The 17,762-nt window shown below is 42.6% G+C and overlaps 1 protein-coding gene across 1 annotated transcript; it reads right to left on the bottom strand.

The window, feature by feature from the left end:
- Positions 1–932: 932 nt before the first annotated feature.
- efna1b (ephrin-A1b) lies at positions 933–10,996 on the bottom strand. The gene is made up of 5 exons (XM_060870789.1): positions 10,749–10,996; positions 2,169–2,464; positions 1,740–1,805; positions 1,452–1,562; positions 933–1,318 (listed from the first exon to the last, which is right to left on the bottom strand). Exons 1-5 carry the CDS (start codon positions 10,838–10,840, stop codon positions 1,200–1,202), a joined length of 684 nt encoding a protein of 227 aa, XP_060726772.1. The 5' UTR covers positions 10,841–10,996; the 3' UTR covers positions 933–1,199.
- Positions 10,997–17,762: the final 6,766 nt, after the last annotated feature.

Raw genomic sequence — 17,762 nt, 5'->3', positions numbered from 1 at the left:
CACCCCACTGCTCTCCTTTATTCCATTCCCCCGCTCCCACTCGGGTATTTGGATAACGCCTGTGAAGTCATAGGCCAGGGAACGAGGGATAAAAAGAGGTACAGAGGAGAGGAAAAGAGGGAGATGGAGCACACTGCTGACATTTGGCTTGGCTAAGAAGGGATTTGCTCACACCTCATGAATAAATCTTAAAATAAAAACCAACAATATGTGTGTGTGTGTGTGTGCATGTGTGTGTCACTCTTGGCACACAACTGGAAGAAAACACAATTGAGAATTTTTTTTTTACATATCACAATGTTTTTTTATTTTCTTTTACATATTTTAACATTTTTATAATTACCAAATGCATTATATAACTCTCTATGTACAATTTTTACAGAATTATTTACACATTGACAGAAATAAAGAAAACACAGCTTGTCTTTTGAACTTGCAGAGTTCTACACATCCCTGCGTCCGTGTGTCCGTGTGCAGTTGTACATAGCATTGTAATGTTGGAGAAGTCCAGCTTCTCTCTCTCTCTCTCTCTCTCTCTCTCACACACACACACATACATACTCGGTACAACTGCACGTGAGTTTATGTACATTTATGTCAGTTTGCTTGTATAAAACAGATTTAGTGTCTGTCAAATTATATAGTGCTTCGTTACATAAACCACCCCGTAAACTTTGAGGCAAAAAAAAAGTAAACTTGACCAAACACTAGCCAATAGCTACATCTCAGGTTGCACATACATGGCATGCATGAGTCGTTTCCTCAGAAGTCTGACCAACAGCAGGACATATTTGAGAAATCTAGCAAGTCTGATGGTTCACAGATTTTGAGAACGTTAAATATATATACTGTATATGACACTAATCAAAATAAATGCAATACACATCCCAGGTCCATAAGCTGCTCCTTATAGAAAAACATCCAGTCTGTGCGTTTTACACAGACTATACAGAGTAAAGTGGAAAAAAAAAATTGAAAAGGGAAAATCTGTTAGGTAATGTTCCTCTTTAAAAACAAAGAGTACGTAGCAAATCACTTTCAAGTCACTCGCACAAACACAAACACGCCACACAACATCTTACACACCAGCACGTACGTCATATAAAAAGAAATCTGAGTATAAAAAAAAAAAAGTGTCTTTCATATCCGGTGTTCCAGCGCCGGGAAAAACTCCATCAGCATGTCCACATGGCCCGGTCTCAGTGTAAGAGCAGGAGGAAGACAGAAAGGAGCGTGACAAAGAAGGAGACTGGTGTGACGTGTACGGCGGAGCTGCCTACGCTCCTCTGAACAATTGGAATCATAGCAACCGGGTCATCTGAAACAAGAGGGAAAGAGAGTGAGGGGTGATGAGATGAATACACGTCACAGCTGTGTAACTCACACAGAATTTTGTGAAAGAACCCGGCGCGGCTGGACGGATGGAGGGATAACAGATTGACGTTGCTTACCTGCCGGAAGCCTGTTGGATGGGTTATGCGCTCCTCCTGCGCCTGTTCGTCCATGCTTCCCTCCCTCTGCCGCCTCCTCTTTCTCCGTCGTCTTTATGTGGTTTTTGGAACCTAAGAACATCAATCGGCAGTGTTACAGAACGTTCAAGAAAGCTGTAATTAAATCGGAGAGCTAAAAATAGGTGTGTCTCTATAACCAGCCTCAGGTGCTAGCACACGCTAAGCATGTGTCGAGCGTAACGGGCTGCGGTTACTGCTAGGAATGCTAATGACGTGTTCGGGGCTTACCCTGAGGTCCGACGACGCTGACCTTTAGCCGCAGGCAGTCGCTCCCATGCTGGTGCAGAGGCTTGGCTGTCGACACGAAACAGAAAACATATAGAAATGTTTAGAAATGCAATAAAGTACATATTTAGCGGCTATAAAAAAATGAGGGAAACTTTTAAACCTAAATTCAGCCGGCTCATGGGCACGTTTATGTAAAGTTCTCTCATTGGTATAAATAAAGCAGCCAGACATGATGTCCCACAATGCATAGGGTTTATGCACCAGAGACAAAAGTTTTATTGGGCCAAATAAGTTCAGACATAAATTCAGCGGCAAGGCAAGTATTAAATTTGCGGCTTGGCATTTGGGTGTTTTGTAAATCTAAAGCTCTCTACCTGAGAGTCTGTATTATCCCTTATGCTAGAATTGTCGATTCTGCGTAACACTCACAGATGTAGTAGTAGCTCTCTCCTTGGCGGAACTCCTTGCCCAGCGTGAAAGGTGTGAAGCGTTGGAACTTTTCAGAGAACTTCTCAGGCGCGTGGACAGCAAACGGCCTGGAGCACTCCCAGCGCAGCTGATCGAACGAGTGCGGCTTGCACACCTCGTAGTCCTCCAAGTCCACCATGTAGAGGACGTAGCGCTCGGCCTGCTGGGACGGGATCTCGCCACGCTTGTAGTGCGGGCAGATGATGTCCAAGTAGTCGTTGATATGCACGTGCACCGTGTAATCGTCACCGAGAAAGCTGGAAAGAAAAAGAGAGCGAAAGAGAGAAGAAATGTAGATTAAGGATAAAAGTTGTTGCAGAATTCGCAGGACAAAGACATTGGTGAAAAATAACACGCCCAAAACAGACAAACATCAGTCCGAATCAGAACGGGATGAAAGACATCACCTATTTGAGATCATGTACTTGTCACCTTGTCCTACTGGTTTTTTTCAAAGGACGTAAACACCTTTTTATGCCCTGCTACCTCCTCCTCTTCTGTGTCTCTATCAGTGTTTGTGTTTTCAGTCACGTGTTATGTAAAGAATTTGGATCGCATAACGAGGTAAGACGAGTGTCTGACACGAACGTCTGGCTCCAAACGTCCCTCTCTTATTGGTTATCTCGCTCTCTCTCTTTTGTCTCTATAGTATGCAATGTTTATACGACTTTGCACTTTTGTGCATGCCGCTACTGGTCATGACCCGTGTCCTGCCATCTTTCCTCCGTTTATCAAAGCGGAGACGGCTCAGGAGACGCCCAGGCTCCGTCTGCTGTCCCAGCAGTCCCCCTCGGAGTGTTTATGGCTTTCTGTCGGCGTCATTCCCTGTGTTTTCCTGTCTTCCCTTGTTGTGGTCTCTGTTTTACCAAATGAACCCCTGAAATTTCAGTTCATTCTCTTTTATATTTTTTTTTAATTTATGCCATTTGCCATTGGCAAATGATTCAAATCCTGTGGGGAAAGCAAGACTTAAGAATGATTTACAGTGATTGCAGTTTTGGATTTGAGTAAGTGTGTAATTTTTTTTCCTAAATGCACCCCTCTCCTGCGGTGACCATGAGGCCTGGTTGCACGGCAACGTTTAGATCCCGCTGTCTAATGAGGCGCCTGATTGGCTGCTGCTACCCGGCCGTGTTACTATGCTGTAAACTTCACTTGCAGATTTGCATTTTACAAACCCCAGGACTTTAAGGAGTATATAACTGACATGCAAGCTTGTGTGTGTGTGTGTGTGTGTGTGTGCTGCCACCAAAGCAAAGGCTGTCCTCTCCACCCTCGCCCTCTCACACTTTCTCTAACGTTTTGTTGTCGGGACCCTTGGTTCTGTCTCAGACTGAGACGCTCTGGCTCCTGCACCTCAGCCACACACACACACACACACACACACACACACACCTCCATTTCGCACCACTGTTTATCTCTGTTTATAGGTATTAGTAGACCTGTCAAAACAGCCTCACATTCTATTCTGAATGAGGTAAACACACACATCTTGTTAGCACAGGCTGCTGCTGGGATTAAAGCCCATCTCGCCCAGCTTGTAATCAAAGCCACGCTTAAACGGCGGGGTGCGTATGCTGCTAAGCCTGTAGACCTTTCGCCGTGTGGGAAATGTTTTGCACCGACGTGGAGAACAGTCCACGTTCTGCTGATCCACACACTTTCAGCAGAACTCTACTGTGCTTTACTAAGCTGAGAAACTCTCTTAATCACTCTGACATGTGTCATTCAGTCAGCTCTGTGGCTTTAACCACGATGCTGAACCAGGAAAATTAACAGTAAAAAAAAAAAAAACAGAACTCACAGGCTAGCTGCCTATCAAAATTAGCTAATGTTTAATGCCAAGTTTGCTAGCTTGCCAGTGTGTGAGTTCTGTTATCATTTCGCTATTTTGACAGAACTTTTCAACCATACTAAGAAAACAGATCTTGTAGATAACGTCTCTGGAAAATCGGGACTCGAGGACTGAAACTCTTACTCATGGCTGTGTGTGAGAAAGTGAGTGTGGTGTTACTAGCGGTTTGCTTGCCAGCTCATTCAGGATGACAGGAAGCCATTTGGGAGGTTTTTTTTTAAATAATCAGAAATCCTGAGGTTTATATAGACAGATAAAGAGACCTTCCAGTCCTGTATTTAGTCACTTCTTTGGCACATTTGCAAATATCTGTATATAGTGTGTTTCTAATGTTTGACAATAACACGGCCATTTGAACCAATAACATGGCCTCCTTCTGTTTTTCTCTCAGTCCCTCATCCCCCACTCCTTCCCTTTGAAGTGGAGTTGTTTAGAAGCTGTTTAAGACCTGCTTGCAATGTGGTGCTCTAAAAAAAAACAAAAAAAAAAACGAGGCACTGTTAACCCGCTGGAGGTTCTGCTGGTGCTCAGTGAAGCATGTGGTAAATGTGTATTACTAATAAAGTGTGTAAGATACCTGCCTTGATCCAAAAATCACACAAGCATGCTGTGCTGTTGTTTTTTTTTCTTCACCCACTTGGCCTCTTGCTCTGGTTCCAGTGTAAGAGTCAGAGCAGTGAGGTGGTGAGGAACGAGTGCAGGGAGATGTTACTGTGAAATCAGCTGAAGATCAAGCTGCTTCGCTCGGGTTCCCTCATCTATCTTCTCTCTGTTCCCTCTATTAACTCTGTGTCTCTAGGAGTCTGTGCAGCTGCAGGGCCTCAGGCTCAGTGCACACTGAATTTCTGTATGTGTGTGTGTGAATGTGTGTGTCTCTACGGGGTGCTTAAGGTGCTAAGATTAGAGACCTTCATACTGTCCAAGAGCTCTGTCTGCCATATGTTATGTGTGTGTTTGCATTTCTGAGAGAGTGTGTGTGTGTGTGTGTGTGTGTGTGTGTGTGTGTGTGTGTGTGTGTGTGTGTGTGTGTGAGTGAGTGAGTGAGTGAGTGAGTGAGTGAGAGAGAGAGAGAGAGAGAGAGAGAGAGAGAGAGAGAGAGAGAGAGCGAATCAAGACTATGTCTCTAAATTGTACAAGATGCAGGTTCAGCGTTCGGCTCGAACCATCTTTCTTTCTCCCTCTGGAATGTCTCAAGCTGCCGAGCTGTCAAGCAGGTCAGCAGAGTCAGAGTGCAGGGTCAGACGTTTCACACACACACTGTCAGAGTCAGCACGACACACACACACACACGTTACACAATATGTTCAGACAGTCAGCACTGAACACATGCCCTCCACACCAACTGCACAGTTATAGCAGTCAGCACGCAGGCACGCACGCACGCACGCACACACACACACACACACACACACACACACACAACAGTACACTTGCACACCTGTGTGCACAGTTTCTGAAAAAACCTTACTGGGGGAAAGAGGTGGGGTGACTGCATGCCGTGACAAGCATTTTGCTTCTATTTTGGAGCTTTGTTCTTAGACTGCTGGGTAATAAAACCAGTCTATCTACACCCACATACACACACACACCCTTTCGCCCTATAAGCATCTCTATTACTAGTGGAATTTTTTGGGGAAATTCAGTATTACCGAAAATAATAATGTTACAACATCTTATTGATAACATGATAACAAATGTCACCACACACGCAGTTGTATTAGACCCGCTGTTAATCATTTGTCAGAGTGATGCGTATCCTGTCTCTGTAACGTTCTGAAATCTTTACATGGAATTTTACGTGGTTATTCAACAGGATTTGTGTTAGGGTGACTGAAGAGCCTGATGCGTATGAAATGTCTTCGAGTACGGTGAGGATTTTCTGCTGTGTTGCCCGAGCCTGATGCTAATGAGCAGATGATTCTCTCTCGATCGATCATGGCAGTAATTAGTCCGGCCACAGAGGACCAGGCCAGAATGCTAAACGGCAAATCTGGCATTCCCAAGTGGAATTATTACATCTAGCCCACGGATCTCATATCCGCTGTTTACTAGCTTCTCTAATGCAACCCCTTAAACAGAGAGAGAGAGAGAGTGAAAGTGTGTGTGTGTGTTTGTGCGCTAGACAGTAAAATCAACTCAACAATGTGACTTTTTATCCCTACTAAACAATTTCAGTAGCCACTTCTTTAAAAACTCATTGGAGACGGCTTGCCCTTTTGCGTGGCCTCCCTGATTCCATCCCATCAGTCACTGTCCCGGTCTCTCCTCCCCCTCTTTGTCCATCTTTTCTTTCTCTGTCCTCGGCCCACCCCCATCTGCCTCAGTCTTTCTCCCTTTTCTCTTTAAGATCACATAATAAACCTCTTCATTGGGACTAATTTTGAAGCAAATCGCCCCTTTCTTTCTGTCTGACCCCTCCACCCCTCGACCCATCCCCTCTAGGTCTTCTTCCCTTTTTCTCTTGTTCTTCTTTTTCTTAATGTCCTCTGTCTTTCACTTTTAAATGGGTGCTATTTGCTAGCAGGTAGGACATCCTGTAAATCCGTAGCCTCGTTTCCAGATGGGCATAAAGTCATCCTGTGCTATACTGTTAATAGGATATGGTCATTATTCATTCTGTGTCCAGGTTAAAACAATTAAGACTTATGATAATAATCCGCTTGGTACGCTCCCTAGGTGGCAACAGAGAGCTAGCCGTGCCACTGGGACGGGGTGAAAAGTAATCCAGACGCAGACGCTAATTAAAACACCCGGGCCTCGTGTGTAAACAAGCGCTGCCACATCATGCACGCTACGCTACGACAAGTTGTAGTGCACCAGATCGCAAACAGTGTGTACACTACCAGAACAATACCTTTCAGAGTACTACAAAAGCGGTGACAGGAAAACGCTGACTCTTTGGTGTGGTGAGAATCCAAACACTAATCAGCGTGGGAGACCGAGAACGGAGATGGTGTAGAAAAACACTACAGACAAGGGGGAAAAAAAATATGAAGCACAGGAAAAGAACAGAGGAGCGACTGTGAGAACAGGGACACAAGGCAGAAGAAATCAGAGGCAAAGGAGGAAATCTGGGATGGAGATAAGGCGGAGAGGTGGGGCGTGGGGGCTGAAAGTAAGGAAAATATACGGAGGGAACAGAATGGGGTGAAAAACAACCTCAGATCAGATATCTGCAGAGTGTGAACCTGCTTTACAGGAGTTACTCAGTCATTACTGTATTAGATGCTCTAATATGTAGTGATGTCATATATCAAAGGTCAGGACTGCTGATTGCTTTGACGATTTCATTGTGTACGCGAGACTAGGATGGGATTTTAGATTCCAGGTGATGATTTTGGTGTCAATGCTGTCGTCTGGCCGGATTACAAACCCGCGCCCGTAATCCGAGCCTGAACTCCGACCTTACGGCAGATTACAGCCCTGCGTGTGCATACAGCTGTGCCCATATCTGCTCGTGATTAAAAAGCCGAGCCATTGGGGGAAGGCTTGCGAAAGATTAGCGACGCTGTTCAGAACAAGACGAATGGGTTTACTTTAGCCGGGCATTTAAACGGCGACTTCAAAGTGACTTTTGTTGGACAGTCGATGCCGTAAGCTCACGTCTCTCAACACCGCTGGAGTAATACAAAAAAAAAAGAGAGAGATAAGAGTCAATAAAATGGAACGAGAGACCTTGATAAAAACAACATGAGTGCCTCAATAAAATGGTGCTACACATAGCACACAGGAGGTTTAGGTTTTGGCTGTGTGATGATCTACTGAAAGGGAGGTGATTGCGTCTGAGGGATGGAGGGAGAGAGCAAGTGAGGGAGTGGAGATGGAGAGTGGAACGAACAGGTACTGGGTAAGAGAAGTGGGGAGAGTGAGAGAGAGAGAGAGAGAAAGAGAAATAAAAAGAGAGAGGGAAATGTCCAGAGTGAACAGCTGATGGTCAAGTATAGCAGTGCATCTGCTGCCAGTGCTCTTACTAAATATACCCAAATCAGACATTCCGTGTGTGTGTGTGTGTGTGTGTGTGGGAGAACTGTGTGTGACCCCTATATCAGATGGCATTCAATAAACCCCATCCTCCTCCTTGTCACTGAAATGTTGTTGAACATACATGTAAGAAAAGAAAGGGGGAAAAACACCTTGTCTTGACCTAGTGACTTTTACCCCAGCTGTTGCTAACTTCATTATGTTTTCCCCCTTTAGCACACAAACATATATACACACTGCAAGCTGAGGCATGCCGTCGCTGCTTGAACAGACACTCGCAAACAAGTTCACGGAACCCAGACGGGGTGTAGATACATCAGACCTGACAGGCCTGTCACCATGGGAAAACACACGCCAAACCAGAGAGGTAACTTTCTAAAGATGCACGCGAGGGATTAAATCATTACACTCCACACTCCATCATAAACAGCTGCACGCACGCCATACACACAAACACCAGTGGGGAGAGCACAGGAGCAGCCAGTGTGTTTCATGCCTGAGCGTGTGTGTGTGTGTGTGTGTGTGTGTGTGTGTGTATATATGACTCTGGCAGGTTCCCGGATCACACATGATTAGGCTGCCAGTCCGCTAGGTCCATCCATTAGGGACGAATCCACTAACCAATCGATTAAGTGAGCGTTATGCTGTGATTCATCACTGCATTGGGGAATTCGCAGAAACACTAATCTGTGACTGCATTAGCTGAACATTTACATGGAAAATAGCAAGGAAACACAAGTGAAAAGAGAAGATTAAATGTAATTGATGAAGCAACACTGCTTTCCCTCCCTTCCAGCGAGGGCGAGATCTAAAAGGCTTTTGGAAGAAGAAAAAAAAGCTGAATAAATAAGAGCGTCGCCTACCAGATTATGGCATTATGTTCATTAGAAGTGTCTTGTGTGCTGTTTACGAGGAGGATGGACAGCTTGTGCGCCTACGACTTTGGAGTGTATTTTAAGGCTGTCTAAATTTAGTAGTGGTCAAAAGAGTTTGCCTGGTGTTATTTGTATTTCTTGTCCCCATCGAATACATCCCTAGCGAAACTTTAACGTGCATGTTTTCCGTCTAGGGATTATAAGGGGAAGAAAAACTGGACCACAGATAAGCCTTTCTGACTCATCCCTCATTCAAATCTTGTACTTCTAATTCTCAGCATCCCTGAGATGCTGACTTCTCTGTTCTCCACACAACCATCCGGTCAGGCTGCCGAAAGCGCTGGGCTTCGATCATGCTCATCCTCTCCTCCTCTCCCTCCCTTTCTCCCTCACCCAGTTGTTGTGCACTCACTCTCTCTACTCACCGTGCTGACTGATGGTGAGTCAGACCGTGAGCAGTAACAGGTAGTCGAAAGTTACGCAACCCCATTATCGCTGACGCACTACAGAACATGTGACGGACTAACAACGCACCCTGAGACTAGATTGCAACACCACCCCAAAAACAACCTTCCCACAACCTTCGAGTGAAATGCTGAAGTTTAAGTTTTGACAAAGCAGGACTAGTTTGTTTATAACAAAGCAGGACTATTAAAGTTGTTCTGACACACAAGCTGGGACACTTGATTCCTCTTTATCAGCAAACATCTATAAGGGTTTAGGTGACAGCACATCAGAAACCATAAAACCTGTTTATGATGAAACATATGACTGCGGCTCACTGAACTGCAAGACGGTTTCTCTGTTAAGACTTAACACTACCTGACACTAAAAGGCTATAAAATTCCACTATTCTGTCTGCAGGTTTTGTTTAAAAGCTCAATACTATCACCCTAAACGCCCTGTCTCGTATTGATCCCTGTAAAGTGCCTGTTTGTCATTTCAACCTTTCTATGGAGAGTGAAATGAGAACACAATCAATTACACAAAGTACTTTAAAGCCTATTTCTCCACACAAACACACAAAGCTAAAATCGACTATGTTGAATTAACGCCTACCGTGTTTACGTAATTCCAGATGGACAAGTACGAACAAAAAGTAAAGGTTAATTTAACCTTGGGGGAATTTGCAGTGCAGATTTGAGCTTCATACACATTTTAATTGCCCTGGCAGGGCTTCTTGCCCCTGGTAACACACTGTAACATAAGACTTCCCTTAAAATTAGTAGCTTACTACAGACATACCTACTGTCTAGTTTATGCTTATGGTAGTCTATTTATTGCTCTGGACATATGTATGTGCGTGTGTGTGTGTTTGGCAGAATCCTTCAGCAGTATGCATTTGTATTTAATCTGATTAGTCTACTTGTTTGTGTTCATGCATTAGGGTGGGGGTGGGGGGTTGAATGGGTCTGATGTAATTACAGTCCTGTTAGTGTGTTATTTTAAAGCTTAGAACCAGATAGAAATCCAGAACCTCATGAGCCAAATGGTTTCACTCAGGAGCGCGCGCACATCCAAACACACACACACACACACACACACACACACACTCATTACAATGTAACGCTGCACTCTCACGCTTACATATTATATTATAGGACATAAACATCACACGCTCTGAGCTTGGTGTCTGTATTAAAGCTTGCAAAAAGTAACTCCCTGGTGCATTGTTTATAGCGCGCGCGCTGATCCTGTTCTTTCCAGGTTTGACACTAATACGCACTATTACACGTGCATAAAATCAAGTACACCTACAGTCCGAGTGTGCACCTATGTGTAGACTGAAAAATAACACTAAAGCTTGATAACAGAAGATAAACTACTCACTTTGAGTTGGTGCTGTTCCAGTAGACGCTGTGGCGCTCCGTAGAGACGCACCAGGCGCTCAGCAGCACGCACAACAACCACAGAAAATCCATCCTTCTTAACGAACTTAGTCTTAAAAAGGAAAAAAAAACAGACGAAAGCAAGATGACGGCCTTTGTAAAGAAAACGCGAGCGTCCGCTTGTCTGTAAAGAGTTCAGCAAAAATGCAATAACAACCAGTAAACATGCGCACGAGAGAATAAACAGTGAGCGCCGCGTGCTGCCAGTTTTAATAAAGGATCACGCCTCCTTAAATAGATCGACCAATCAGAAGGATGGAGTATATTCTGGTGACGCCCACGTGTAGTGTTGTTTTTTTTTCTTTCTTCTTCTCAGTTTGCTCTCAGTTTAGATGATTAAATGGGTACTCTTGAGGCAAGCGATGTTAATGTTCAAATAAATGTTTAAAAACAGATATGTATATATAATACGTCTATATTTCAAATAAACGAGATCTTACACAAGTCAACAAAACCTTTTGTAAAATAATCCAGTGTGTAAGAGTATTTCTGCCTAAATGGCAGTAGTCCAAGAAAACCAATATATTCCTTTAGATGAAGAAGCCTTCATGTTGAATGTTGAGTAAGAGCTCATAAAATATTATGACAACAAAAACAGGCTTTTTTGTGTGTGTGTGAGTGTCAGTCAAACTGCATAATCCCAGCAATCCTTCTCTGTGTGTGATATAAGGCTATCATGGCCTCCCCTATAGAGGCACCACGGCTCTTCTTTTCTTCATCCCACTCATCCAGCGGCTCCTGGTGTTCTTAACCCAATTTGGGAGCTTAGCCAGCCTTGGGGCAACATGGAGACACCCAACCCCCTCATTAGCCCAAAACATTGGAGGACAGAATTGGAAACAGGAGAGAGTAAAGTGTATGTTTGGCTGTTTTCTTCACTCGAGGCCGACTCCGGGGCAGGCACACACAAGTCTAGTGATGCCTGAGCCTGAGCCTCCTGGGCTATTAGTCAGGATTAAGTTCATGAATAAACATGGTTAGTTTAACCATGTGTTTGTCTCAGTAATGCATCATTTTCTCTTAATCTAAAGATCTGAACCTAGTATGGGGTCTCTCTCTCTCTCTCTCTCTCTCTCTCTCTCTCTCTCTCTCTCACTCTCTCTCTGTGTTTTGACTTTTAGCTTCACAGGTTTCAGAGCTTAAAGACAAAAAATTATTTCCTAATATATTCTTCTATTATTATTATTTTTTTTAATTTGTATATTTTTTTACCAGCTTTTTAATATACAATTCTGATATGTTTTTCAAGCAAGGAGAAGAAGATTGTGAATAACATTATTTGTCACATATACATTCAAATTTGGACCTTCGGGATTCATGGCGAACTGCTTGGTAATTTGTTTTAATTAACTAAGTAGGAACATAACAGGTTTATTTCTAGCTTGTGTCTGTAACCACAATGTGATTTGACATCTCTGTATTCTAAGCAAAAAAATGTAAACTTCAGAAATTAGGCCAATGATTCATTTCGAAGAGCCGCAATCTGTCTCGTTTGATCTGTAGTTATAGATAAGAGGCAGACAAGTAGATATTATAATGGATTGAGCATGAATTTCATATTTTAGATTTGGTTTTAAGAAAGAAAAAATTCCCAATCATTACAAACAACCGACCAACTACACAATTGTACTGGACAACCATCTCATGTTAGTAAAAAGTGGTTCTGTAACAGCTATGTGATGTCTACACACGGGTCTAGATTATTTTCAATCTGATTCTCAGCCTAAAATGCACAGCCCTCCTCTGCCGTTTTTGTTTGTCCTGCTCATGCTCATACAGAGCAGACTAGAGGCTAGTGTTAGAGATTCACTAGTGTGGGTGGTGAAAAAAAAATACTGGCCAAATGTTCATGAACAGATCAGGCCTCAGCAGGCCTCTGGCTCTGAACGCTGTGAATCTCACATTCGCCTTGCGAGGCCCTGAAATCCCTTTCGTTCCTGTCTCTTTCCACTTCCCTCAATTCACTCATCTGTTAGTACTTCTGTGCTGGAGTTATAAATGTTCTCATTGAATTCAGTGTGAAATAATTTACTTGTTTTGGATAAGAATCTCTATTCTGTTTATCTCTTACCAAGTACAAGATGTACAAGGAACATTTTCATTTGGGCAGCTGTTAAGGTTAGTATGTACTTTTATTGACCACATACTGTACACAACCATACACAGTACGGCATGGAGTGAAATGCTTTACTGTCTGTGGAATAAAAAATAGAATTAAATATAAATCAGCATTTACTTCTATATAGGGGAAGATGTAATATATCGAAAATCAGTGTATTTTCTGTACCTTTTATCCTACACAGGCTCACAGGGAACCTGGAGTCTATCCCAGGGGAGTTGGGGCTCAAGCCCTGGTGACAATATGGAATTGGTTCCAACCTATCACAGGGCATACACATACACACACACACACACACACACACACACACACACACACACAGTGATCAATTTAGAGATGTCAATCAGCCTGCAACACGTTTTTGGACTGGGGAGGAAACCAGAGTACCTGTAAATCACAGGGAGATCATGAACACTGGTGAAGGCAGGAATCAAACCTTCAACCTTGGAAGTTCCAGGCAAAAATGCTCTTTCCCTCGTCATGTTTAGAAAATATATCTATCTAAATTAAGATCACAATTCTTTGTGCAACATCTGCAACATATAAGTCCAAGCTGTAGTCCTACGTGTTGTCCTGACCGAGGGGCCGAATGGCCTGCAGGAAGAAGCTCCTCCTCATTCTGCCTTCAGGGAGTGGAAACGATTCCCCGACCACAACAAAGAGAATAATCCATTGTTCAGATAAACAATATGCACATACTTCCAACACACTTAGTAACGTTTAACATTATAGTACAGCTGTCAATGTCAATGTTTCCTCCTCGGGTCAACTTAGGGAGATTTTCTTTGCCACTGTTATCTCTGGCTTGCTCTTAATCTACACTGAGATTTCTGTAGAATCTCTTTGTGACAGTTTTAAAAAAATGAACTGAATAAGTAGACACCAATGTGTCAGTGTGATTTGTGTATCCAACCTTAGAAGATGTATATTTTAACGTCCTTGTTTTGAGACTTATTATTAAGGAAAAGAAAAGAATTCAGGTGAATTAGAATTAGAGTTATGCGGTCCTTTCAGGATTTTGTAGAGTTGTGATGCAGCTTGTGTTTTTTTATGTGTGTGTGTGTGTGTGTGTGTGTTTATTTGCAGAAAATTGCTTTAATTGGCAAAATTGCAGGCACTTGTCAATTTGTATTAGTGAAGACATGTAATTATTTTATATAATAGCTGTACTCATGTATTAATCGGAAAAAACGTGTTGCAGGTGATTTTTAATCTTTATTTGAAAGCAGAATAAAAAGCTAGAAGATCTCTGCCTTCGTGTCCTCTTTCCAGTTCCAAAATTTTGCATAGTCATGTTTGTTCTTCCACACTTTTTTGCACTGTCTCACACTGTTCTGTCTTTGTTCTCTACAGAACTGTGTGGGTGGATGTAACATTTGTGCAGCATGCTGTCCACTAATGACTGTGAGTCTGTATGTGCTTGTGTGTGTGTGTGTATGTGTGTGCATGAATGTGAATGGACAGTTGTCCAGCTCCCTCATCAGTAGCTGAACAGGTCAATTTTCAGATAATGGGCCACAGAGTTACTAAAGAATTGGGGTGTTAATGGCTCTGCATTCAGCCCGGAAGCCTCACATCCACAGTGACGCAAAACTCCCCAAAGCCATGCTAATGTTGCTACAGCATTCCTCACCAGCGTCCTTACTGTTGTTCTAAACTTACACGACGCATAAAACAGCTATTGTGAGAACAGATTGAGGAGTAATGGAGAGTCAAGCAATATGGAAGAGAAAATGGGGCAATCACAAAAGCTCCCTGAGCTGGAAAGATAATAGTTTCAGTGTTTTAATGTTCTGGTGAGCCATTACCCAGCAGATGCAGCAATGAAGTTATGTTAAATATTCAGCAAGACTTTAAAAAGACGGACAAAAAATCTGTCTTCCTGCCATAAGGGTGGTATAGATTCACAGATTTTACAGCAAATTCACACACATCATCTCTTCACTACAAGTGACTTCGATAAGTCAGATGCATTTTGAAACATTGCCTTAGAAAACAAGACGCTGGGTTGTTATTGTGCTGTCAGCGAGTCTCTATGGAAGAGCAGCTTGGCGTGTTCAACCGTCTGACACGCCGATTTATTACCACAATTATGTGACAAGAACAGCAACCACAACAACACTCCTGACAGTTAGGCAACTAATGCACACCGCCTAGAAGAGTTTCGGCAGCACACGCACCTCATATACACACTCACAATATGTTCCACTCGATTTATAGGCCCACCTTTCTCTATGTAACGATTGCGTAAGTGTAGTAAGCAGTTTGCAAATAAATCTTATCAACTCCCTGGAGACGGAGAGAGAGAGAGAGAGAGAAAGAGAGCGAGCTCAATTAGGTGTAGACTTGACACGGTAAATACTGAAAACTGGAAAAGGAAAGAACGATGCACAGAGTGTAGGAGGAGAAACAGAAAAACGAGAAACCATGTGTGTGGGCCGGTAGGAAAATCAAAGCTGGGAGACAGTTTGGTAGAAAGAAAAACAAAACATTTGGAGGAAATGGATCATAATAAACTCAAAAAAAAAAAACCCAGAATTGTTAGAAAGATAAAACAGCAGGTATTCCTACATGACGGTGTATAGGACAAATGAAGAAAAGAGAAGAATAAGCCAGAGAGTTGGAGATGCGGTTTGTATTTGAAACATTAAGCAAAGATAAAGCAGTCAGAAGAAAAAAGGACTTCGCCATCTGCATAGATGTACATGATTTCTGTTTTTTTTTTTCCCTTCAACACGTACAAAAATCGGTTATGGGTTATAGCATCACCGTCAAATAAATCTGTTATAATGAAGAACAGAAGCAGTAGGTAGAAGAAGTGCCAGAAAATGGCTCCTTAGAAAGACAGCAGATGTGTGTGTTAACTCAAAGTTTAGCTTTAAAAGCTGTCAGTCTCTGAGCTTTGTGTTCATGTGCCTTCATTGTGCACAAGGGACCACGAGTGTGAAAAGGAATGAGACCAATTGGACAGTGATCTTCTCTCATCTTCTGTGACCTGCACCTGAGGTCACCAATTAAAAACACCACTGGTTGACCCTCTACTACTACTACTACACACACACACACATATACACACTCACACATGTCTGCATCTGTGTTTAACCCCCTGTTGCGGCACACTCCGTCAAGCTGCTGCCTTTTTGGCCTGACAATAGGATGGCCGCTGATTACCATACAGGTGGCCTGCATTGCCCTGTGGAGTGTTCTGGAACGGTCAACACACACACAACCACACACACACTTTACTCACAGAATACAAGTTAAATTCTCAAGTGAGAGCAATGATTAACAAAAGCATTCTTGGCGAATCGTTTTCAGTTCCTCCTCCGCCGTTTTTCACTGTCGCTCGCCCTCATGGCCGCTTTCGAGTTTTAATTGAAGCACGTTGTATCACTGTTCTGTTAACTCTGTGTTAATGATTAGAATAATATATCAATATATTTATATATATATAAACTGATCTATAAAAGATTAAAACAACAACTATTTCCTTTTTTAGTACTACTGCTATCGTTATTATTATTACAATTAGTAGTAGTAGTAAGTATTTCTGTAATTGCACATGTTTAAAATACTTTGTTATTGTTTATTATTGCAGTTAAACAGTAATAACAGTGTGTATTATGGTGACTAGTTCACTGGGAGCAGCTTTGATTGTAAAGTCTTATAGCAGAGGGGAGAAAAGACCGTCTGTATCGCTGCTTCAGACACTTAGGATGTAACAGTCTGTCACTGAAGGAGCTGCGCAGAGCTCAGAGCTGAAAGGGATAGTAATAGTAGTTATAATACTAGTAATACTAGTACTACTACCACCACTAATACAAGCACAAATACTTCAACTGTTACTACTACTCCTACTGCTACCACTACTTCTACTAGTACTGCTGCTACCACTACTTCTACTAGTACTACAACTGCTGCTACAATTATTCAATGAATTTTAACGTTTTAACAATCGACGTTGTGTCAAAGCAGTTTTACAGAAGCATAGAAACAGAATAAATAAATTCATTGAAATTGTATCCCTTTACATTTATACATTTACAATTATCTCTAACATCTATCACTTAGGGCACCTTGGCTTAGTGGATAGCACGTTCGCTTTACACCTCCAGGGTTGGGGGTTCGATTCCCCGCCTCCGCCTTGTGTGTGTGGAGTTTGCATGTTCTCCCCGTGCATGGCATTTTGATTGGCATCTCTGGAAAATTGTCTGTAGTGTGTGATTGTGTGAGTGAATGAGAGTGTGTGTGTGCCCTGCGATGGGTTGGCACTCCATCCAGGGTGTATCCTGCCTTGATGCCCGATGACGCCTGAGATAGGCACAGGCACCCCGTGACCCGAGGTAGTTCGGATAAGCGGTAGAAAATGAATGAATCTATCGCTTATTAGCATTAGCATCTTAGTGAGATAATATGACTAAGAAACCTTGAGAGGAACCAGACTCAGAATAGAACCTCATCATCATTTAGGTGACACTGGACAGTAAATAATGTAAATACTACTATTATTATATTATTGTAACTACTTCTATCAACTCTACCAATACTAGTACTAGTACTGTTATTATTACTACTACTTCTTATACTTCAACTGCTACTACTACTTCTTTTAGTACTTCCGCTATTAATACTAGCCTAGTGAGTAAAGTGTTAGACTACTGAGTGGAAGGTTGTGAGCTTGAACAAAGCCCTTAACCTTCATTTGCTCAAATGAGATAAAAGTTTTTGTTTTTGTAACATTTCTACATGACATGCTGTATATCCAGTAAATACGTTTTCCCCACTCATTCACATTCTCATTGAATCCTTCTCACAAAGATGTCCTCGTCCTGAGTT

This window comes from Tachysurus vachellii, chromosome 5 (assembly GCF_030014155.1).
Source record: "Tachysurus vachellii isolate PV-2020 chromosome 5, HZAU_Pvac_v1, whole genome shotgun sequence".
Classification (NCBI taxonomy): Eukaryota; Metazoa; Chordata; class Actinopteri; order Siluriformes; family Bagridae; genus Tachysurus; species Tachysurus vachellii.
Note: the sequence above shows the minus strand (reverse complement) of the source record. Positions and strands in the feature narration are given on the sequence as shown.

Coding starts and splice junctions, on each gene's coding strand:
- efna1b (XM_060870789.1), bottom strand. CDS start 10,840: ATGGATTTTCTGTGGTTGTTGTGCGTGCTGCTGAGCGCCTGGTGCGTC. Junction 1,563..1,739: donor CAGCGTCGTCGGACCTCAGG/GTAAGCCCCGAA, acceptor TGATGTTCTTAG/GTTCCAAAAACCACATAAAG. Junction 1,319..1,451: donor ATCCAACAGGCTTCCGGCAG/GTAAGCAACGTC, acceptor CTCTTGTTTCAG/ATGACCCGGTTGCTATGATT.